Source organism: Macaca mulatta, chromosome 13 (assembly GCF_049350105.2).
Source record: "Macaca mulatta isolate MMU2019108-1 chromosome 13, T2T-MMU8v2.0, whole genome shotgun sequence".
In the NCBI taxonomy this organism is placed as follows: domain Eukaryota; kingdom Metazoa; phylum Chordata; class Mammalia; order Primates; family Cercopithecidae; genus Macaca; species Macaca mulatta.
Window position 1 is genome coordinate 122,876,692 of NC_133418.1, and position 25,361 is coordinate 122,902,052.

The 25,361-nt window shown below is 46.1% G+C and overlaps 1 protein-coding gene across 8 annotated transcripts in view; it reads left to right on the forward strand.

The window, feature by feature from the left end:
* Positions 1–25,361, forward strand: part of MYT1L (myelin transcription factor 1 like) — a 533,658-nt gene that overhangs the window by 340,720 nt on the left and 167,577 nt on the right. For all 8 annotated transcript variants that reach the window (XM_028831516.2, XM_077958484.1, NM_001265731.1 and 5 more), the window contains 3 exon segments: positions 3,761–3,815; positions 3,988–4,021; positions 4,312–4,374. In XM_028831516.2, the coding sequence (XP_028687349.1) occupies positions 3,761–3,815; positions 3,988–4,021; positions 4,312–4,374 (152 nt within the window).

Here is a 25,361-nt window from a genome sequence, read left to right on the forward strand (position 1 = left end):
TCCCAGGTATGAAGCCGACTTGATCGTGGTGGATAAGCTTTGTGACGTGCTGCTGGATTCAGTTTGCCAGTATTTTATTGAGGATTTCACATCGATGTTCATCAGGGATATTGGTCTAAAATTCTCTTTTTTTGTTGTATCTCTGCCAGGCTGTGGTATCAGGATGATGCTGGCCTCATAAAATGAGTTAGGGAAAAGGATTCCATCTTTTTTATTATTTGGAATAGTTTCAGAAGGAATGGTACCAGCTCCTCTTTGTACCTCTGACATTTGTACCTCTGATTCAGCTATGAATCTGTCTGGTCCTGGCCTTTTTTTGGTTGGTAGGCTATTAATTATTGCCTCAATTTCAGAGCCTGTTATTGGTCTATTCAGGGATTCAACTTCATCCAGGAGCTGGTTTTTTGAAAAGATCAATAGATAGACTGCTAGCAAGACTAATAAAGAAGAAAAGAGAGAAGAATCAAATAGATACAATAAAAAATGATAAAGGGGATATCACCACCGATTCCATAGAAATACAAACTACCATCGGATAATACTATAAATACTTCTATGCAAATAAACTAGAAAATCTAGAAGAAATGGATAAATTCCTGGACACATACACCCTCCCAAGACTAAACCAGAATGAAACATCCAGTTAACCTTTAAAATTCAGCCCAAATATCAGTTTCTCCAGGAAATTTCTCTTTCTTCTTCCCAATCCTCGTCTGATGGAATGATGGAATGGAATCCATGGAATCCAATGGAAGCCTCATCCAAGCTTCCACCACAGCCCCTGGAGAATGTTTCTCAACGTGTAGGCCTTCATTAAAGGTTTTAATTCTATTTTGAATTCTTTAAAGAATACGATTTTACCCCATTATCTCTGCATCCCCAGTCCTGTGACAAGGGCGGGGGACCCTGGGAAACGCCTTTTCTCGTGGATGTGAATGGCCTGTGACAAGGGCGGGGGACCCCGGGAAACACCGTTTCTCGTGGATGTGAATGGCGTTTTCGCCATCACTTTAGGCTTCTTGACTCTTAGTTCATCTCTGCCTCATGTCACTTTGGCCCTACATCCCTTTGCTAGAATTTTCTGGTGTTTTGAAGTATTTTCATGTTGAATAGCAATTTCAGAGCATCGATGTGTTACTCGGGGTGCTATTTATTTAAATGTCAAATCCACGTAATGTGGCCACAGTCAGAGTTTCATATCCCAGGCATATCTTCAAGTCATAGGAAAGGACAGAAAACCCAAAAGCTGCCTGATGAGCCATTGTGTTGTGTGAATTCTTCCATCAGAAAGCTTTTTAAATCCATTTCTTTCTTTCCCAGCCAACTATGTTCCCGAATTGACTGACGATGGGACTAAGCCACAGATGCTGTTGAGGCCACTGCCCAAGCCCTTTCTTCTTAGGCGACTGCTGGTCTCCCAGCTTGCTCCCAACTGCACTGCCTGCCCCCTCCATGCCCTCTCTCAAGCTGCCACTAACTTGTTTTTTCCTAAAACATATTTGCAACTCGTCCTCCCCATGCTCAGGAAAGGCCAGCAGCTGTCTATTCAGCTGGACCAGCGGGGCCTCCCCGGACATCCCTTCCACCTCTGCACACGGCCCTGGCTCAGGCCTGTCGTGTGCACTCTCCAGTCACCTCTGCACACGGCCCTGGCTCAGGCCTGTCGTGTGCACCATCCAGTCACCTCTGCACACGGCCCTGGCTCAGGCCTGTCGTGTGCGCCATCCAGTCACCTCTGCACACGGCCCTGGCTCAGGCCTGTCGTGTGCGCCATCCAGTCACCTCTGCACACGGCCCTGGCTCGGGCCTGTCGTGTGCGCCATCCAGTCACCTCTGCACACGGCCCTGGCTCGGGCCTGTCGTGTGCGCTATCCAGTCACCTCTGCACACGGCCCTGGCTCGGTGCTGTCGTGTGCGCCATCCAGTGTTGTCTTTCCAACATTCCACCTCAGGCACCTCTTTGACCTGCAGCATTCCCAGCAAATGGACTCATTCATTCATTCATTCATTCATTCACTCAATAACTGGATGTCAAGCCTCTAGATACAAGTCATAGAGACAGTCTCTTTTCCTTCCTTTCACACCTACACAAACAATTCTCATGGATCACAGCTTTCCCCGAGCATCTTTCCTCGGCTTCCACTTCCCATTGGCTCCTCCTTTGCTGAAGTTTTTGTTTTGATGTTAAATCTGGCACATCGTTATATCTGTTCATAGATACAGCCCATTAAGAGATTTTTAAGCTAATTAAATGAGCTTATGTTTGTATTATATGTATGTTTTTATCCCGTGATACCATAATACTTAGCCAAAGTATTCATCAATAAATAGCTGCTGGTTAGTTGATATAAACATTAAATCAGGCACTGTCCATGTGGATTTCTGATGCCGTTCGTATTGTATCTGTTGAGTCGTGTCTTGCTAGTGCTGTAGTTTATTTTAGCGGCAGGTCTACCCTGTTCTTTTCTGGAGTGTGCATCGAATAGCGCCACAGGCATCTAATGGGTCTTCTTCACTCAGTTCCAATGTTCTTCCTCTAAACCATGGAGGAAGTGGCTGTGGTGTACCCTGTGAGCCGGTGTAGAGGCCGTTCATTCAGTGGGGCTCTGGCCAGCTTCTACTGCTCGTCTCTTCTTAACTCCCCGTCGGCTTGAGTAGAGTTCTTCTCCTCTCCAGTTTGCCATGTGCAGACACTTGGCGTACTGTGGGAATATTTGCTGAACTAATGTACTCACATGTATTTGCCATGCAACAGCATGCTCCTGAGGCTTAGAGGGAGCATAGGCAGACATGTGATTTTTTGGTTCCTACTCCAAAACCTTCTACTCACATGATCTTGGTTTTAACTCAGGTGGTCTGAATTTTAGTTTTCTTGTGTATTAAATAGGTATAATAAAAATACTTTCCTTAAAAAAATGTTGTGAAGATCCCACAAAGTAATATAAAAGCAGCTGTAATGTCTCAAGTATAAGATGTGTTAGTTCCTATGAGTGGAAGGTCTAGATGCCTCAAAGGAAACCTAGCAATTTAGATAAATGTGGAGGATAGTTGCATTCCAGGAACTAAACAATATTGAGAGTGCATCCCTGATGGTAAAACATGTTCTTCCACTATACCTACAGCCTCTTGTCTTAACTGCTTAATCAGATTAAACCTTTCAGTTACAAGGAGAATCTAAATATTATATACATATAAAATATGCATGTGTATATATAAATGTAATGTATATCTTATATATAATGTTTATATAATATTTAGATTCTTATAACTGAAAGGTTTATATATATACACACAAAATATATATGTTACATATAAATATATGTTTTATATATACATAAGATACATAAAACTACATATATATAATATATATATTTACCTTCTTGTAAACCTAATGGCTGTTATATTCTTGGTACAAATTACAACTCAGAAGCACACAGATATGCCTCCATCAAATTCTTGAAAAGAGAGTAAATAGATGGTACTTCAAGATTCATCAAAATCTACCCCATTATAGAGGGCAAGGGCCTCCTGACTCAATGTTCCCTACATTGAATCCCTCTGTTTATAATTGTTTGAATAATATATTTAGATTGCCTGACCCCGGTCTTACCCACCCCCTGCCCTTGTGGAGGGCTTCACTTCACGGACTGAAACAGGATTAAAGCCCCATCAATAGAATGCCAGGGAGAGCGAGCCACCCCTACAGGGCTGGCCAGCATAGGCTGGATAAGCACATTGACTGCTGCTAATCTATCCCCAGATGGAGGTGGACACCGAGGAGAAGCGGCATCGCACGCGGTCCAAAGGGGTTCGAGGTACGTCCGCGCTTCCCTGCTTCCTGAGGCCAGCTCAGGGTCACCTTCGTCCTGCGGAACCGAGGTCGATTCACTCTGACCCCACTTTCACGCCACCCTTTTGGTAATTTTCTGTGGAAGAGGGTTGCTTGTGATGGATGGTAAATTGTTATCTATTTCCATCTCTCTGCAGTTCCCGTGGAACCAGCCATACAAGAGCTGTTCAGGTTAGTGCCGTGTGGGTAAAATGCATCCCCATTCGCAGTTTGGAAAATTCACGCCTTCTAATGGGCACACTGCACTTTCGAGCTCATGGGTGGCCTGCTCACACCCCGCTGCACTGATGAAATTAATTCCCCCAAGACTTGCTCGTAAAAAGCCTCCCCGAATTGCCCCCTCCTTTGGATTGTGTGATTTCTCTCCTCTGTCCGGGCTGCCCTCCTCTCTGCTGCCACGGAAGCTTTCCGTCTCACCCGCCTGCCTGCGGCACCGTGTAATCCATTCTTTCCTGTTGCAGCTGTCCCACCCCTGGCTGTGACGGCAGTGGTCATGTCAGTGGCAAATATGCAAGACACAGAAGGTAATGCCTGCATTTTTTTTCCACAATGTGCTGCCTAAAGTGACTTATTTGGGGACCTCGTCCTAATGATGAAATGTGTGGGCAGGTGTTGCTGGAAGGCAGTACACGTTATGCTTGCTTTCTCTTCTCTCACTGGAACTCAGTCTTTGTCTCTTGAAGGGGTTCTCGGTTAAACATAAGCCGTTCTATCTCGTGGGCAGAATAGGTGACCTTCCTTAGGATGACACAAATTCAGGCCAGCCTTAAACTCATTTCCCATCTGCATCTGTGGTGCTCAGCACGTGGCCCCCTGAGAGCCTCCCACTGCTTACCGAGGAGCCCTGTTTCTCCTTCCTCACTTCCTCATTCTGGGAGCGGCAGGATGGTAAACAATGAACGGTCAATTAAAATGTGACCTTCTGACCTCTCTGTAGACTCCATTTCCACCATTTAACGAGGTTCCTCCTGGGAAACTAAGCCCATTCTTACATCTGGACGGCTACGGGGTGAGGTCAGGTCAAGTGAAGGTCAGGGCAGATCAAGCTTGCAAGACTTGGGGACTGCAGTGATTACATTTATCTTGTAAATACTGGCATTTCAGGTCTGCGACAGGGATGGGTGTGGAAAACCTTTAGAAACTAAGGGGGAAGGTGATGATTTTGCTCAAAATGTATCATGACAGAATTATATGTTACATGCCCGTGGCTGACTTTCAGGTACACATCAGTCCTTTAGATGTTTTTCTGGTAAGCGTTTTTTTCCCCATGCTATTCATGAAGACGTGTCTTTCAATAGAAAGGTTTCAATTATGATGAGGTAAAAGAGTTCACAGGCTAAAATATGTTTTTAGCTTTACTTTTACAAATTGGGTTGCAAAGACCAAGGTCATTCCAGCCTAACAAACCCTCAGTGAGCAGACCCAGGTCACAAAACTGATTCTAAAGCAGGTGCATCTGCAGCATATCTGGGAGGCCTCTCCTCACGGCCTTGCATTTCGTTTCCTTTTTAGTGAAACATTATGAGTGACATCAAGCAATTATTTTGATTGTTCTTTAGTAAAATCAAAAGAAAAATTACAAACTACTCCCAAATCCCCATGCTAGCATTTGTGGAGGCAGGAATGTCTGATGAGCGCCCCTCATTAAACGATTGTCTGACTTCCTCTGTTACAAACCAAAGGAATTGTGGGCTATTTTTCAGATAATTTTGCAATTTCAATGATTAAATTTAGTCAATTATATTATGATTGTTATTGTATAAAATAGTAAATTATTGAATTACGTAATTGAAATAAGTAAAGTATTATTTTATGAAGAAATATATATGTCAGCACTTAATCTAAAAGTCTAAAACACTGCATTGTTTATGTTTTCAAAAGAAGTTAGTCACCCATGAGAAAAATTCGTTTTCCCCTAATCATCTGTTCATTAGTCAGTAGTTAAACTTTATCACACTGTTATATAAAAATTAAATTTGGCAAAAATAAAACTAGCCAGGCAAGGTGGCGGGCACCTATAGTCCCAGCTACTCGGCAGGCTGAGGCAGGAGAACCTGGGAAGTGGAGCTTGCAGTGAGCCAAGATCCGGCCACTGCACTCCAGCCTGGGTGACAGAGCGAGACTCCGTCTCAAAAAAAAAAAAAAAAAAAAAATTGAATTTGGCTAAAAAGTTTTTTAAAAATTTTTATTCTAATTTTTATGTGTACATAATAGGTGTATATACTTAGGGGGTATATGAGATATTTTGATACAGGCAAACAATGTGAAATAATCACATCATGAAAGATGGAATCTTCATCCCCTCCAGCATTTATCCTTTGTGTTACAAACAATTCAAATATCCTCTTTTACTTATTTTTAAATGTACAATTATAAAAAGTTGTAAAGAGGTGTGAGCTACATTTAATTTTATAGCCATCGTTTTGCAGGAAAAATCATGATGTTTCCAAATAATTTGAAACATTCCTATCCTTAACCAAGGTGCATTCCACTGCAAAATGAATGGATGTGTCCCATGTAATATGTGTATGGATCTGTTCCTGAGACCTCTTTCCCTGCTTAAGAAGTGCTCCCTAGAGTTTGATTTGAAAACAAGTTGGGCTTTGTCTTCTTTCGGAGACTTGCCGCTGACTCATTAGTGCAGAAGCACCTGAGCCGTAGAGGAACCATTAGTTGGGATGATAGGGAGGAGTCACGGAAATGCTCCGGCCAGGAGCTCTTTCCAGTAAATTTTTGTTTAATTTTTTAAAAGTCATCATTGTTGCCATGACTCATGTGGTATGTAATTATTAGAACACTAAGTATTTTAATACACGCAGTTATCTAGGAGATCTAATGTGGTAGAGTTGAAAAAGAACTATTTCCCAGTTCCTTGGCCCGATGCTGGCTTTCACTGCATCACTAATGGACCAAGAGCTCTGGACAACTTACGTAAGGTCTACGGCCTTCAGTTTCCTCCATTCTAAAGTAAGAGACTGGCAGACTTTATTATGTAAAACCGGTGCAAAAATGTTGCCTGTAATCCCAGCACTTTGGGAGGCTGAGGCGGGTGGATCACGAGGTCAGGAGATTGAGACCGTCCTACCTAACACTGTGAAACCCCGTCTCTACTAAAACTAGAAAAAAGTAGCTGGGCGTGGTGGCGGGCGCCTGTAGTCCCAGCTGCTGGGGAGGCTGAGGCAGGAGAATGCCATGAACCCGGGAGGCGGTGCTTGCAGTGAGCCGAGATCGCGCCACTGCACTCCAGCCTGGGCGACACAGTGAGACTCCATCTCAAAAAAAAAAAAAAAAGAAAAGAAATGTTGTCACTGTGTGAGCCTTCTCTTGAGAGGAATCTCACTGAGCATTTTCTAAGCCTTATTGTTTGATGTCTGTTATCAGTCACTTTTAATTAAAGGATAAAATTTTAATTTCTTAAACTTAAAAAGTGTCCCTTGATAAATTAGGTAAGACTCATGGATATGTTAACATCTATGACTATTGCTATTTTAAATTTGGAAGTTTTCTGTTATATCTGCCTTTTTTTTTTTTTTTTTTTTTTTTTTTTTTTTGAGACGGAGTCTCACTCTGTTGCCCAGGCTGGAGTGTGGCGGCGCCATCTTGGCTTACTGTAACCTCTGTCTGCTGGGTTCCAGCAATTTTCATGCCTCAGCCTCCTGAATAGCTGGGATTACAGGCTCCTGCCACCACACCCAGCTAATTTTTTCATTTTTAGTACAGACAAGGTTTCACCACATTGGCCAGGCTGGTCTTGAACTCCTGATCTCCGGTGATCCGCCCACCTTGGCCTTCGAAAGTGCTGGGATTACAGGCGTGAGCCACACCTGGCCCTGGCATTGCTTTTTTACTAGTTTTGAAAGATTTACTGACTACAAAAGCTACCCCTTCCCGACAGCTCTTCTTGCCCGTTCCTGCCGGCATACCCTCCATGAACACAGCTGTGATGCTCACATTTGCTGTCAGGTTCCTGGTGGGAATAGGACATCAGGCTTTTTCCAAATAGGACAAAAGAGTAGAAGCCTCCGTTTTGGTTCTGATGAAATCACATGTCTTTTTTTGGTCTTTTAACAATGAATGTTTCCAATGAATGTGTTTATGTTAAGGCTACAAGTTCATTTTGCTCATACGGGGCATCAGCAATAGCCAAGTAAAAAGCTTGTATTTCAGTACTTCGAGGTGTTGAAGTATTGGAACTTGCCAAAAACAACTTGAGGTAGATGTGGGGCATCAGCAATGTAAAAAATCAGTTTTTCCTTTTTAGGAAAGGAATACCAAGTAATAAAATGGTGCCAGCCATTCAGGGTTTTTTAGTTTAGTTTTTGTTTTGTTTTGAGACAGAGACTCACTCTGTCATTCAGGCTGGAGTGCAGTGACACAATCTAAGCTCACTGAAACCTCTGCCTCCCAGGTTCAAGTGATTCTCCTGCCTCAGCCTCCCAAGTAGCTGGGATCACAGGTGTGCGCCCCCATGCCCAGCTAATTTTTGTATTTTTAGCAGAGGTGGGGTTTTACCATGTTGGCCAGGGTGCTCTCGAACTCCTGGCCTCAAGTGATCCACCTCCCTCAGCCTCCCAAAGTGGTGGGATCACAGGCACATGCCACTATGGCTGGCTCATTTTTATATTTTTAGTAGAGATGGAGTTTCACCATGTTGGCTAGGATGGTCTCGAACTCCTGACTTGAAGTGATCTGCCCACCTCGGCCTCGAAAATTGCTGGGATTACAGGTGTGAGCCACCACGCCCAGCCTGCCATTTAGTCTTTAAGTTTCAATGTAGAAGATTTTTAAGGAAATTAAATGTTTGTCACAGTTGTAGTTTACAATTACTGCTTTGTAGGACAGATGCTGTGGCAGTTTCTGGGGGCCATGCATCACCCTCTCTGCCACAGCTGCAGGATCTGATGTGGGTCTCAGAAAGCCGTGGGATCTGGTGGTGGGATCTGGTGGTGGGATCTGGCGGTCTCTGCTTGGTTAGCCCCTCCTCAGTGGTGTGCTGGGTCTCTTTGAAAGCGGCTGGAGTGGATTTTGTGTGTGTGTGTGATGGTTGTATAGTTGTTGGCTTGTACGATATTGAGAATAGAGGAGAATCAACCAGTGCATAATACCTGGGAAAGAAAATAATTTTAAAAAGGAGTGCATGATTTAAAACTCTGGTTAAAATTTTTTGGTAGCAGTAAGGTCATAATATTTATTTTATTGGATGTTCTACATTAATTTCCAAATCATGTCTTTGAACAAAAGATAATCTCTATAGTTATTTACTGGTGTTAATAGTTTATAAAGAATTTGAAATAACTGATAAGCCTATGTACAAACTACACAGGTAAACCTTAAATCAAAATATAAATTTGAAACATAAGGAAATGATCACCTAATTTTACTGAAAACCCAGGATACATCGGGGGTCTTAATGTGGTGTTACATTTTGTTCTGGGTCTCTTGGCTACCAAGGCACCAACTGAGAAAGGCCAAGGACAGAGTTCCAGGATCTGGTAAAAGCAGTCAGCTCCTTAGAGACACAGACACTCTTGGCACCGAAGGAAAAATGTTTCAATGTCCACACGTTGCCCAGCAGGGATCCAAGCTTAGTCAACATTTTTGGACCCTGAGTCATCAGGGACAGGCCTCCTAGGAAGCTAACAAATATGACACATACTTATCTTCAGAAACGTCATTATTGGCCAGACACCTGAATTTGCCTTTTGCTTTTCCCAACTGAGGTTTTTGTGTTACGATATTAGCATATAAATATGACAAAAACACGGTGAATTTTATAAGCAGGGCTAGAAGTAATTCTTACATCGCGAGTGAACGTGCTCGCGTGGTCTTTTCTGCGCACGGTCCCCTGTTTCTGTGCCCACTGTTAGATGGCTACGCACGTGGCTCAGTTCATTCAGCTGCTCCGAGCACCTCCATGTTCCCCACACCACACTCAGAGGTGGCTGGGGGCACAGGTGCCTCAAACCTGGTGTCCGACCCGCAAGCTCACAAAGCAAACCTCAGTCATCCTAAGTGAGTTTCCCAAGATTTAGTTTCCGTCCCCAAGATCAAGGGAGAGTAATTCCCTGTGTTACAGTCTTCAAATTGTGCAAGCCAGCCTGTGTGGCCTCCAGGCATTTGAAACATGGAAGACAGAAGCTGTCCCAATGTACCATCCGCTATTGTTTTGTGGATAGATGGTAGGAAAACAATGGCCCTACTAAGAACTCACCAACCTTGACACTGGGGAAGCTGCTGCATATTCTTATCCTCACCCTGGCAGCAGTTTGCTGGCTGGGAAGGCCCTGTGGAGATAGGTAGGGTGAATCTGCCCAAAGTGTATGGTTTGAGCAACACTGCATCGGTGTGGGAGGCCTGGGGAGCTGCACCTGCTGCTACTGAGCTCATCGCTTAATGCGGACACCTGAGCAGGGGAAGCATCGCAGGGCTAGGCCTGGAGGCTCAGCATTTCCTGGCGGCATCCTCACACCAAAGCCTGCTATCTCCTGAAGTGCAGGGACGTGTTGAAAGAAACCACACCTTCTTCTCTGTCTGTGTAGGTGATTGTTTAGTGGGGCTCAAGTACCTGCTAAAGAGACGTTGTTATTCATCCAGATTATTTCATGAACTGATGCTGGTATTCCAGCTAAAATATCACATGTCAACGTGTCTGCAATAATCTATTTTTGAACATTTGACTAAGATGAAAAATTCTAGTGCCTTATATTCATCTTTTTTTTTTTGGCTTTCCATATTGATATAAAATGCTGTTTGTGTTAAAAACAAAGTGCAACTTGGTGGTTAGAATGGAATCTATCTATAGAAACAAAATTTAATCATCAAAATACTGGTCAACTTGCTGTTCTGAAATCCCTTTTCCTAAAATTTCTCAATAAAAATTAAAAATAGGAATAATCAAAATTTGTTAATATTTATTACAGATTAATATTAACTGATTACAGAAATTTGAATTTTAGCCTTCCTTGCGACAGTGATACACATGCTAAGACATTTAGAATGAATTGGACACACTTATTTCCAAATGGTGATTTTTGTATAAGTGCCAACGCACCAGAGAGAGAGAGAGAGAGGAAATTCCTAGGAAGGCCTCATTGTTCACACGTCTGTTTTGTGATCCCTCTGGATTTATTTCTGAAATTTAATGGATTTTATTCCCATTTAGCCTTCACTGGACTGTTTTAATTATTTGTTTGTTGAACTTAGGGTTCCGACCCTGCAATTTAGCGTCAGAGTCTTTGTACACTCAACAAACACCCAAAAGTTAGGTGACGGGTATTGGTAGTACGTTCCAATCCTTCCCAATGTCGGGTATACTGAGTCAGATCATTTCATTTGAAACTTAAAAATTAAAATCTTCAAGTGATGGCTTTTCCTTTTCATTAGAACGTGACTGGGGTCCCTCTGGCTTGTGGCGCACACCCTCACTCAGACTCCCCTCTCCATTCCTCACGCCTCTTGCCTGCCGGTGTGAGTGCTGTGGCACAGCGTGGTGAATAATTGCCTGTCTTCACAGGAGGCTGTTCTGGAGCTAAAGTCGAGGGCTTGCTTCCTGATGTATGCACGCCTCATTTGGAGTCTGCCAACAGCCTAGGGGCTGTATTATTCATGCCTTGACAGAGAGCACTCACTGAAAGCCCTGGAACAGAGCCAGGTGCTGGCTGAGAGATGTGGAGCACTGCAACTTGCAACTGAGAGGAGCATCTATAATCCAAAAATAAATAAAAAAAGAAGAAACAGAGAGGGAGACGCGAGAAAAATAGGAATTCCTATGTCTCCCCTTTACCGGTTTCACATAGATAGAAATTTCATTTGCATTAAAATAAAATATCCTAAAAATAATTGCATTTTTTTTCTAACCACGCTTGAAAGTTTAACACAATTTTCCACATTTAATTGCAAAGCTGATTTTAATTAGTGAGGCCCTGCATGTGAAAAATGAAGATCCACTTGGGTGCGTGGAATACATTGCAGTGTCTGCTGAATGCTCTAATTAACGTGCGGCTGCTGTACAACGGGGTGCACTGTGGGATGTTTATGAAAAATTCTGTGCACGCAGCCTCCAAACCAGGCTATCTGCTTTACTCCATGAATCCGTGAGAATGAATAGCTCTCCTTCGTTCTTTATGAGACATCATTGTGTACGCCTCACACCGCCCCCCACCCCGACTTAAGCTTTATGCACGCCCGTCCTTTTACTGTTCGTCACTGATATCATAAATCAGAAGGTAGGGCATGCATATCTTAACATTAGTTTGATAACATGGCACAGTTGCACATGGAGCAAAGATTTTAAGATCTAAGGGCTTACTTGGGTAAAGAAGAGAATCAAACAGGTGACGTTCAGGCTTGCCGTTGCTCAGAGACCTGAGTACCCACAAGATTTGCAGGCACAAAATTCAGGCCTCCTCTTCTAGCTTTTGTTTCGTTTTGTTTTGTTTTTTGAGACGGAGTCTCGCTCTGTCGCCCAGGCTGGAGTGCAGTGGCGTGATCTCAGCTCACTGCAACCTCCGCCTCCCAGATTCAAACGATTCTCCTGCCTCAGCCTCCCAAGTAGCTGGGACTACAGGTGCCCGCCACCACACCTGGCTAATTTTTGTGTTTCTAGTAGAGACAGGGTTTCACCACGTTGGCCAGGTTGGTCTCAAACTCCTGACCTCAGGTGATCCACCTGCCTCAGCCTCCCAAAGTGCTGGGATTACAGGCCTGAGCCACCGCACCCGGCCCAAAGCCTTCTCTTTTCGATGGTGGTTGCAGTCCAGCTTTATTGTTGCATTAAGTCCTCTGTGTACAGAATGAACACCTGGTCATCATCCTAAAGAAAGTAGTTTGCCTGGTGCCTGCCTACAGTGCGTCAGCCCCAGGAGACACACCTCTGGGGCATGGCCTGTGTTGTATTGTGAATGCAACATGATTAATTCGGTGGATTTAATACATGCAAAGCATGTAATGCATCTTAGAGCATGATTTTATTTATTTTAATTTTTTTAAAGGGACAGTCTCACCCTGTCCCCCAGGCTGGAGTGCAGTGGCCTGATCAGAGCTCACTGCAGCCTAGAACTCCTGGGTTCAAGTGACCCTCCCACCTCAGCCTCTCAGAGTGCTGGGCTTACAGCATATTTTTGATGTTTGGTAAAAGGAGATATATTTTTTAAATAATTCCAATTCAAGGAGAAGGCATGAGTTATTTTCAGATAACGCACTGAAAACAATAAGTATGCTGATGGGCAATCTGTAATGTGTATGACCTGTATTGGTCAAGCCTAGATTTCACAATGATAATCTTGTTCTGATTTCTTGAACTAATAATTAAAAATATATACAATTTGGGCACTTACAAACATCAACAGAATACACAGCAGAAATTCACGTGCAGTACAGCTGTTATCTGAGGTTTACCCACCGAAACACCACAGTTCAGTTCTCACCATCCTCATCCATGTGGGGGTTCTAGAAAAGGCAGGGCAGACACTATGGAGATCTTGAAGTGTGGAGAGGAGTCCTGATGTGACAGTGGTCCAGCTGTGCAACTCCCAGCAGCCACAGAGCACAACCACAGAGCCCCCGGGAACCCTGAGCCAGCCCTTCGCCCTGTGTGCCTGGAGCCTCTGCCGACCACAGGATGTCCCTCTCATGGATACCATGAGTTCCTCGCTGGAGATCTCTGTCCAGTACATCTACTCAGGGGTGTGCGCCCCACTCGTTAGAGAAGCAAGGATGGCTGGGAGCCGGGGCTGAAAGTGTGGGAGTCCTCTCACCACACCCGTCTAAGCTGGCTCGGAAGACTATCCTGGGGACAGTGAGGGCCGGAATCTGCACTCACGGGGAATACTTCTGGAGTAGCCAGGTTCATGAGCATCGCTGGGACCCGGCTCTTCGAGTCCCTGTCTGGGGCTGTCCACCTGCTCTTATTGCCGGTGTCACTCACAGGCACAGCTTGAGGGGAGCGGGCAGTCATCATGGAGACGCTCCTGAGGGCCAGCTCTGGGAAGTGGGTGTCTCTTCTGTCCGCTCCGACCTGCCCCAGTGAGAACAGTGTTTTCAGGGTTAGACCCCAAAATAGGACTGAAATGCCAATTTCCATATTCTCTTCCTGCCAAAATTAGTAAAGATTTAGAGGAAACAAACAATCCCTTGGTCATAAGGTTGCTTCAATAAGGTACCGGTGTTTTCATCTGAAAGACTCTGTGTGACTTAGGATGTTGCAGCTGCAGTACCTGGAAACCCACCTCAAACTGGTCTGAACACCGAATCATTATCTTACCTGAACTGGGCGTTGAGAGGAAGTGCTGAGGATGACTTAACCCAGGCCTTCCGCTGCATCCTCCTACACCTCCTACCATGTTCACCTCTGTCATGGGAGAAGGCTGTGGCCACTCCTGGCCGGACAGCTGCCCCCAGTGTCCAGAGAGAGCTTCGGGAAGGCTTTCTAGAAGCTCCCTGAAGAAAAGAGGATTCGCAGAGATACCAACAACCAGCATCCCACAGCCATTCCCGAATGCCACTGACAAGCAAGTCGGACATCCTCAGAACCCTTAAGCCTCCTCCGGAGTGCGAGGTGGGGTCGCCTTCCCAGAGCCAGGGTTCCCCAAGGGGAGTTCCCTGATCCAGAACATCACCATCACCTGTGACCAGTGAAGTGAGAAGCTAAGGCTGGGACTGGCAATCTGGGTTTTAGCTGTCCCTCCAGAGGGATGATTCTGATGCTCCCTGAGTTTGAGAATCACAGCCAACAAACAGGCCCAGACTCCTAATGAAACAGCATGTTTAGATAATGGGAACAGGAGGAATTCATTCTGGGTGAGCAACTCACACACAGAGCCGATGGCACAGACAAATCTGAAGACCAGCATGCATTCTGCCTGCAGCTCACAGACCTGGGGTCCACATAACAGTGGTGGGGCATTCCCACAGCTCCTCCTGCTCACCCGCATGCCCCGCGGGGGCCCAGCATCGCTGTAGTCCTGCTTCCAGTGCCTTCGCAGGGTGGGAAAAACAAAACCAGTGGTGCTGGAGGGTGATTTCTAATCAGGGACTTCCGTTTCACTTCTGCTTATACCGTGGATTGATGTAGCTGGCAAGCAAGGCGGTATTTAAGAACAGTGCAGCAGACTGTTTTCTGAGAAAGGAAGGGACAGCCGCTTTGGAGTGGGGTCAGGACCATGGGGCAGCAGCTTCTCTGGACTCAGCCTGGCCTGCTCTGGGGTGCCCCAGAAGCACCTCGGGAGCCAGACCTCTGTTGCACACGCAGGAGGGGCCCAGAGGCTCTGGGTGGCCCAGAGCTGCCCCCCGCCCACCTGCCATCCACATGTCTTCAGTGGACAGGGTGGGGTCTGAGAGAGCAAGGCACTGTGGCCGCCTGGCTGTGTGTGCCCGGCAGCCTCTGCCTACAGAGAGCCCAGTGAGGAGCCAACCACAAAGGCATCTCAGCTGGAAGGGAATCTGGATGCAACCCAGAGTCTCTGTAGGATCCTAGGGCCCCCTTTGGCCCTTATTCAAAAAGGACTGCCTGGGGGCCCGGCAGGCTCTCCATGAGCCTTCGCAAGCCTCTGGATGCATTCTTAAGATAAACGCACCCTCTGTCTCCTGCTGAGGGAAGCTGAGCTCCCCCTACATAATACAACAGATTTTAAAAGATCCGTTCCTTGTAATTCGGTAGCCACTCTACAGGGCCGTGAATATTATCTAATGCGCTACTTGACATCACCAGACACACGCTTCCTATACAAGTGGATGCATTTCCTGAAACTCTAGGGAGGAGAGGAGGGGGAAAATGAACGTCTTGGAAGAAATTTTATTCATAAATAATGCATAGCGATTCGGCGATGCCTGGATCACCTTGTTATTCCCTCGACCAATCCTGCAGCTTCTCATGCTTCTGAATAAAGTGCGGGTGTTCTCTGGGGAGCCAGGGAAGCGGGCACGCAGAGAGGGCAGAGGGTAGTGAATCCTAATGGCTGCATTTATCGTCAGGAAGGCTGGGGAGTCCAGAGCTTTAGTCCAACCTCAACGGGGATGAGGTCTGAGGAGCAGAGAGTGCGGCACCGCTGGAGGGGCCCAGCTGCGGGCCCCGGGGCTGGGCTTCCCTGAGCACCCTGGACACAGCCTCCTTGCCACTCCTTGTCAGGTGGGTGGAGTTGACTGTGTCCAGGAATGCAGATTGTTGGCCTCTCCTCTCTTTTCTGCCCCCTCTTCCCCTCCTGGGGTGCAGTGAGCAGGGAGCAGTGCAGAGGCCCGAGGAAACTCCTCTCCTCCCAGGCTCCCTGGGGACACACAGCCAGCAGGACGCTTTGTAGAAGTGGAGTATAGGCTCCTGCCCTCCCCCACAGGAAGCCCTGCTGCTGCCTCCTAATCCTGGTAATAACAACAACGACATTCCAGAAGGGCTCGCTGTTCCCAGGCAGGGCCCGGGGCCTTCTGCCTCGCTGCACCCGTCTCTCCTGCTGCAGCGAAACAACCCCCCTTTGACCACAGACCCCCCACCCTGTTTTCTTCCACCCAGGAATGACCTTTATTACCCCCCTTTGACCACGGACCCCCCCACCCTGTCCTCTTCCACCCAGGAATGACCTTTATTACCCCCCTTTGACCACGGACCCCCCACCCTGTCCTCTTCCACCCAGGAATGACCTTTATTACCCCCCTTTGACCATGGACCCCCCACCCTGTCCTCTTCCACCCAGGAATGACCTTTATTACCCCACTTTGACCACAGACCCCCCACCCTGTCCTCTTCCACCCAGGAATGACCTTTATTACCCCCCTTTGACCATGGACCCCCCACCCTGTCCTCTTCCACCCAGGAATGACCTTTATTACCCCACTTTGACCACAGACCCCCCACCCTGTCCTCTTCCACCCAGGAATGACCTTTATTACCCCCCTTTGACCACAGACCCCCCACCCTGTCCTCTTCCACCTTGAAGTGACCTTTTCTTCCTCCAGCTCCAATCAGGCCCAGGGTCCCTGCTGCAGCTGCGCAGAAAGCACTCATCGCATTATTAGAATAAGGTGCACCTGCTTTGAGTGACTAATGAACTGAACTTTCCCTGAGGCTAGTATGGTTTTGGCAGAGAAGCTTCTTAAATTAACCCAAATTGATTTCTAATAAAGGAGGAAAGGGGGAGGATGTGAAAGCCTGGCAAAGGAGATTCTGGGGCTCAACCAGTGAGTCAGGGCCCTTTAGCACACGTTCACCCCGGGCCGCCTCCCAGAGGGTGCATCTGGGTGCATCCCCAAACACAGGGAACCCTGAAGGCCAGACAGGCCAGGTGGGCACTGCCCTGGGGACGCAACCCCACTCACAGCACAGGCCTCACAGGGAAGAGGGCACCAACCATGGGGCTTTCCAGTATTTGAAACATGTTAGAACCTGAAAAGCTAAAAAGACTTTGCTTCTTAAATGTTCTTCACTGATTCTCCCCGAGGGTATTACTGGCAATAGAAACCAAAAGAAATACATTGTCTCAAGGACTGCTGAGGATTAAAGCGAGGACTAAAAAGGAAATGATGAAAGAACTCATAATGCAAGTGACACAAATGACAGCCTGTTATTAGTGTCTGTTCTGTCACAATTCATCCAGGTAACCAAAAGCCACTCGTATCCCCAAAACCATAGAAATAAAATTAATTTTAAAAAGAAAGTCCAGGCGTGGTGGCTCATGCCTGTAATCCCAGCATTTTGGGAGGCCAAGGCGGGCAGATTGTCTGAGGTCAGGAGTTCGAGACCAGCCTGGCCAACATGGTGAAACCCCCTCTCTACTAAAAATACAAAAATTAGCCAGGCGTAGTGGTGAGTGCCTGTAATCCCAGCTACTCAGGAGGCTGAGGCACGAGAATTGCTTGAACCTGGGAGGTGGAGGTTGCAGTGAGCTGAGATCCCCCCACTGCACCCAGCCTGGGTGACAGAGCAAGACTTAGTCTCGGAAAAAAAAAGGGGGAAAGAAAAAAAAGTTACTGGTGGTCATTGCTTCCCAATATCAACACATCTAGCTAAAAAGTGAGAAAAAAATATATATCTATTGTTTCAGAGTCACAGTGTGCCATTCATCCAGGGCATTGGAAACTGCTGCTAGATTTTTCCTCTGATTTTTTAAGACAGTTTTTCTCTTCTTTTCTGAATTAGTCTCATATAATCGATGTAAATTTTTTTGTATTTTGTATTCTTTTTTTTTCACTTAACATTATAACATGAGCTTATTTCCAAATAGCCATTAAATGTTTTAGTTTTAATTTGCATGGCTGGCTTTCATCCTGTGGCTGTAATGTTATTTATGCATTTCTCTTATTGTTCAAATGTATTTAGTTTTCATAAAACGTCTCCATATTCCGCATAAAGTGGGAAAACTGTCTTTGCAGGCAATGTCTGTGTCTTTGTGCTTCTTCCCCGGGATGAATGACCAGGAGGAGAATTGCTGGGGTGAGGGAGGGGAGGGCACGGAGGGTTCCCTTTCCAGCAGAGCCTCTCCGGGAAGATCAGACCTGTTTACACCCCACCAGCAGAACCAGGGGGTGTCCCTGGTGTCCTGCTACAGAACATAGGGAATATAATGATTTTCAAGTTGCTGCCTCTCACAGAATTGTCTTGTTTTTAAAAGGATCATTTTTAAAGGAGTGACCATTGTATGTGACAATGCCTTTGCTAGAAAATTCTGGAAGAAAGAGTGGTGAGCGATGCCCGTTTCTTCCTGCGAGTGATCTCGTTCACTCAGCGTTAGAGGAGCGCCCAGGCTCATCCTGGGAGTGGTATGTGCTGTAGCTGAATAAAGGAATGGGCCACCAGGCAGAGGTGATGCTTCCTGCCAGGCAGAAAGCAGAAAGTACTAATCTCGTGCCCCTCGAGGGGTGTCAGGGCCTCTTGTTCCCAGCACAGGAGCCTGCAAGGGGAGCTGAGTGGCCAGACCCCAGAGCCAGCAGGCAGAGCCGCAGTGCAGGCCCCAGGGCGTCATGAAGCAGGCAGTCCTGGTGCCCTGGCGGGGCCACCCGGCACGTAGCTGTCTCACACGGGGGCTTGGCAGCCTCGGGTCTGTGAGCAGTTGCCCTGCATGCCAGGCAAAGCCTTTCCTTGAGTGCCTTGTCTGCTGCCCAGACAGGGCCACTGAAAAGCAGCAGCAAGCTCTGGGCATTTGTGCGTTCCCCCAGCCAGCTCTCCTGAATCCTGAATCAGCCCGTGGTGCCCACATGCATTCGTGAGGCCTTGAATTTAAGGTCGGGATGATGGGGGAGCCTTCATCTGCCCAGTCACCAGCTATGATGCCGAAAGGCAGAGGGATGGCCTGCTCTCTTCTCTGGCTTCCCACATGTGAAAAAGGGACACTCCAGGGCGGGGGCGATGGGACCCCTCTGTGCCCAGCCTCCCCCGTCCCCGATAAACTCCAGGTCCTTCCAAACAAAGAGCTCATCTTCTGTAGGTCACAGAGTCTGCATCCTCCTCTTCCCTGCCTGATCCTTGGGTCTTGGGAACAGTCCCCAGCTCTGTGCATAGTGGTGTTGCTGGCGACCGGAATGTTCTGGTGATTTTAATTTTCTGGGCACTGATGGTTTGAGAGCTCTCACAGCCATTTTCACCCCAGGCAAATGGAGAATGGCTCTCCTAGAACAGTGAGGGTTGCTTGGTGAGTGCTGCCTGTGGCGATTTCCTGCACCCACGGCTGCCAGTCTTCCTTGCCCGTGACCCGAGCTCCTTGCCAGCAGGAGCCTTGTCCCAGACACCTCAGACCCGCCTCCGGAAGCCTTTCCAGAAGCACAGACACCTGTTTAGTGACATGACAGGGAAACTGCGGGCTGGAGATAAGGAGATAAGGAGGGCTCTGAGGATCAGTCTTCGTACCCAAACCCCTGAAATTTATTTTATTCTTAGGTCCTTAATGCAGTCTGTTGTTTTTTAAATATTATCTAAAAATGTATAATAACACAAAATAAATCTAGTTAAGATTTTTTTTTAAGTAGAAAATTTTACCCTTGTTTTTCTTTGGATCAGAGAATAAAAATAAACAATTCAAAGTATTTTGGAGGCGGTTTCTTAGAGCAACCTTCGCCATTACAGGCACACCCTGTTTGTTGCACGTTGCCTTATCGCAGTTTGCAGTGAAGGTCTGATGTGTACAAACTGAAGGTTTGTGGCAACTCTGACCAAGCAAGTCCATCAATGCCATTTTTTTAACAGCACATACTCACTCAGCATCTCTGTACCACGTTTCAATAATGCTCGCAATATTTCAAACCTTTTCATTATTTTTATGTCTGTTATGGCGGCCTGTGATCAGTAATCTTTGATGTTACTACTGTGATTGTTTGGGGGCACCAGGAACCGTGCCTGTGTAAGACAGTAAACTTAATCTGTAATTGCTGTGTGTTCTGACCGCTTTGCCAACCGGCCAGCCCACCACCTCTCCCTGCTCCTCAGGCCTTCCTATTCCCTGAGACACAATAATATTGAATAACAACTCTACAATGGCCTCTAAGTGTTCAAGTGAAAAGAAGAGTCACACATCTTTCACTTTAAATCAAAAGCTGGAAATGTTTAAGCTTAGAGAGGAAGGCGTGCCAAAACCCAACGCCGGCCAAAAGTTAGGCCATTTGTGCCAAACAGCCGACTTGTGAATGCAAAGGGAAGGTTCTTAGAGGAAATAAAATTGCTACTCTAGGGAACACACAAATGATAAGAAAGTGAGACAGCCTATTGCTGAGAAAGTTTGAGCAGTCTGGATGGAAGATCAAACCAGCTACAGCCTTCTCTAAAGCTAGAGGCTCTCCAGAACAAGGCTGTAACTCTGCAGTTCTGTGAAGGTGAGGCGAGGAAGATGCAGAAGAAAAGTGTAAAACTAACAGAAGTGGGTTTATGAGGTTTCAGGGAAGAATCTCTCCATAACTTAAAAGGACAAGGTAAAGTAGCAAGTGCTGATAGAGAGACTGTGGCAAGTTACCCAGAACCTCTAGCTAAGATCGTTAATGAAGGTAGCTACACTAAACCACAGATCTTCAATGTGGACAAAACAGCCTTCTATTGGAAGAAGATGGCATCTAGGAATTCCATAGCTGGAGAGGAGAAGTCAATATCTGGGTTCAAAGCTTCAAAGGACAGGCTGTCGCTCTTGTTCTGAGCTAATTGAGTTGGTGACTTTAAATTTAAGCCGATGCTCATTTACATTCTGAAAATTCTAAGGCCCTCAAGAATTATGCTAAATCTACTCTGCCTGTACTTTATAAATAAAAGAACAAAGCCTGGTTGACAGCACGTTTGTTTACAGCCTGGTTCAGTAAATATTTTAAGCCCACTGTTGAGACCTACTTCCCGAGGGGGAAACATTTTTCTCTTTCGTTTCTTACTGCTCATGGGCAATGCACCTGTTCACCCAAGAGCACTGCTGGAGACGCACAAGCAGGTGAGTGTGGGCTTCATGCCTGCAGACACAGCGTCCATTCTGCAGCCCATGGGTCAGGAGTAATTTTGACTTTCAAGGCTTGTTATTTAAGAAATACATTTCATGAGGCTACATCTGGCATAGACAGTGATTCCTCTGATGGACCTGGGCATCATAAATTGAAAATCTTCTGGGACAGATTCACCGTTCCAGGTGCCAGTAAGTGCATTCGTGACTCATGGGAGGGGTTCAGAATGTCAACATTAACAAGAATCTGGAATACATTGATTCCAACCCTCGTGGACGACTTTGAGCGGTTCAAGACTTCAGAGGAGGAAGTCACTGCAGATGTGGTGGAAATAGCAAGAAACCTGGAATAAGAAATGGAGCCAGAATATGGAACGGAATTGCTGCAATCTCGGGATGAAACCCAAATGGATGAGGAGTTGCTTCTTAGCACTGAGCAAAGCAGGTGGTTTCTTGAGATGAATTCTACTCCTGGGGAAGATGCTGTGAACGTCGTTGAAATGACAACATAGGATGTAGAATATTCCATAAACCTAGGTGATAAAGCAGTGGCAGGATTTGAGAGCACTGACTCCAATTTTGAAAGAAGTTCTACTGTGGGTAAAATGCTATCAAATCGCACCATGTGCTACAGAGAAATCTTTCTTGAAAGGAAGTCTCAATCGATGTGAGAAACTTCCTTGTCTTATTTTAAGAAATTTCCACAGCCACCCAAGGCTTCAGCAACCACTACGCAGATCAGTCAGCAGCCATTGGCGTCAAGGCGAGACCCTCCGCCAGCAGAAAGATTAGGACGCCCTGAAGGCTAGGGTGATCATTCTCATTTTTTAGCAATAACATACTTTTCAATTAAGGTATATACGTTGACTTTTAGACATAACACTATTGCACATTTAATATTCTATAACTTTCTGTCAAATATTTATTTGTTTATTTAAACACCTACTCAACAATTGATTTTTGTGCCTCCCTGGGGTTAGGATTTGTGCAGACGCTAGTGACAGACACAGTCTACTCTAGATTAACATTCTAGCAATAGAAAAATGCATGCAAGGTGTTAGTACATTATAACATTGTGTCCTAAAAATTAACAGGATATAATGGACAATGCAATTCATTTCTTATTGATGTGTAATAGATATATATAGTTTCATGGTACATGTGATAATTTAGTATATTCTTGTAATTTGTGGAGATCGAATCAGTGTGCTTGGGACATACATCACCTTAAATATTTGTCTTTATGCTAGAAACATCCAAATTATTCTCTTCTAGCTATTTTGAAATACACAATGCATTATTGTAAACTACAGTCACCCTACTGACCTATCTAACCTTAGTTTGTATTTCTTCTGTCAAACCGTATACTTGTACCCATTACTCAGCTTTTATATTGCGCTGGGAAAAAACCAAAACATCTGTGTGAGTTGCTTGATTGCCGTGTTCACTTGGTTGCAGTTGTCTGGAACCACGTCTCCAAGGCCTGCCTGTACTCAAGTTCTAGGTCTGGATCATTGTATAAAAGTGCCTTTCAATTTTAAAATCATAGAAATTTAGGCCTGAAGGGGCTGTTAGAGTTTGTGCAGCAAAAGCCTGGGAGTCTTTTCATTCTCTTCTGCCTACCTCTGACCTGCCAGTGTGGGTGCACCAAGCCCGATGGCGGAGGACCAGCACACACGTCTTATGCACGGCCAGGCAAAGGTGCTGCCAGTTCTGAGTGAGAACTGCTTTAGACACCATCCCTGCTTTCTAGAGACACATGGGCTAACCAGGGACAGACACAGCTCACTGTGACACAGGTGGTCTTGCATGCCTGGGAATGTTCAGTGAGACCAAGAAGGAGTGAGTAAATAGTCGGGCTGGACTTCAAAGTCAATACCTTTTTTAAACTTTTATTTTTGTTTATTTTTATAGATAGAGGGGTACAAGCGTGGTTTTGTGACATGAATATATTGCATGGTGGTGAAGTCTGGGCTTTTAGTGTGACCGTCACCTGCGTATTGTACATTGTACCTGTCAGGTAACTCATCCAGCTGTTTCATCTCAGAAATTATAGTATTTGCCAGGGAATCACAGACAGTCAAGTTTGAAATGATCACAGGCTACTGTGTTCAGGTAGAAGATGATATGATGCTACAGATTGCTAAAAGTGTATTCTGTGATACTAATTGTTGAGTGCTAACTGCATGCACAGCTCTCTTTCAGACACAATGTTTAGGGACAAGGAGATGGTTCCCTGCCTTGGAAACATGTATGATGTCACCTGTGCAACATAGACAGACACAGATGCACACATGCGCTGGAAGTTCAGGGACATGCACAGGAGGGTCCAGGGAGGCGGGTGCACTGCGGGAGAAGCCCCAGGGACATGAGCACCCGAAGAAGCCTCCTGAGCTGCAGGTGGGTCCAGGGAGGCAGGTGCACTGCGGGAGAAGCCCCAGGGACATGGGCACCTGGAGAAGCCTCCTGAGCTGCAGGTGACATGCAAGGAAGAGTCCAGGGAGGCAGGTGCATTGTGAGAGAAGCCCCAGGGACATGAGCACCCAAAGAAGCCTCCTGAGCTGCAGGTGACATGGAAGGGAAGGTCCAGGGAGGCCGGTGCATTGTGAGAGAAGCCCCAGGGACATGAGCACCCGAGAAAAGCCTCCTGAGCTGCAGGTGACATGCAAGGAAGGGTCCAGGGAGGCAGGTGCATTGTGAGAGAAGCCCCAGGGACATGAGCTCCCGAGAGAAGCCTCCTGAGCTGTAGGTGACATGCAAGGAAGGGTCCAGGGAGGTGGTGCACTGCAGGAGAAGTCCCAGGTACATGGGCATCCTGGAGAAGCCTCCTGAGCTGCAGGTGAGGTTTTCCCGTGCAACCTCTGCTAATGTTACTCAGCAGGAGACAGAGACTTGAGTCTGGGATGGCAAACAGAATGTTGGCAATATCAGTCTTATTTTCCTTCATGCCACTTATAAATGCATTACACTAAGCATGTTGACTTTAATAAATGGCTTGGACATAAAAATTTCAAATTTGACAATATTTTGAAAAAATGGAGGTTAGAATACATTTATTTAGTCCCAGCTTTGGCCCTAGCTAGAAGTAGGGCCTGGGACAAGGCACTTCACCGTCCCCCATCTTATCCTGGGTATTTTCATATGTGTAAAGTACAGATGAGCACCAGGATTCTTCCAGGTCTAGTCCACATTCTGCATTCTTCAGTTGCCATGTGATGTTTTACTTTACACAAGGGATCATCACTTTTCCTCAGAGGCCAGATTATTTTTCTGCATGTAAAGCCCAGGGCTGGGTTTATCTTTACTCTTGCTGGTGAGGCACCAGTATGTCGTCTTTCCACTGCTGTACAGTTTCTGCCTGTGTAGACAGTTTCTTCCCAGGTAGATTGCACCAGCTCCTCAGAAGACAGATAAATCCTCTGAGGTTTCATCTCCCATATGCTCCATCTTACAATACAGCTCACGGGGGCCAGTCTTTAAATGCTTGCTGGAAAATGTTACTACCTATGAAATAAAAAGGCAATAAGTAATAGGGCAAATGACTGAAAAGATGTAAATAAGATCACTTGCTACACGCCAATGGATGGCACCCGGTCTTGTTCTATCTAAATGTATAATTCATAATTAGATATGACGGCTTTGCCTTCATGGAAGCCCTCTCTATTGTATCCTCATATTCACAGCCTCCACACCACGCGTGGCTGCACTGTAGACAGAGGACCATGTCCCATGCGGGAAGGGAGCTGATTCAAAGAATGTGCAGCCTCTTTATGTGAGCACAAATGTGTCTTGGTGCTCTGAGAGCCCTAAAGGAGGTGTGTGAGGATCAGAGGGATGGAGAGGAGGCGTGGTTCCATTCTCTGCAGGTAACCAGGGGCTTCCCAAGGGAGGAGACCCTCCCACTGACATTTGAACTGCATTGAGCTGCAGAATTGACTGGGAGGAGGTTGTGCGATTCCAGGCTGAGGGAGGACCTTACATGAAGACACGGAGGCGTGAGAAAACACCCCATGTCCACAAATCCATGCCAGTCCATCAGAAGCTTCCCTGAGTACTCAGATGTACCAGATGCTGGACTGCGACCCCGGAGGTCATAGGCCTGTCTCCGCTCTCCAGGAGGGACT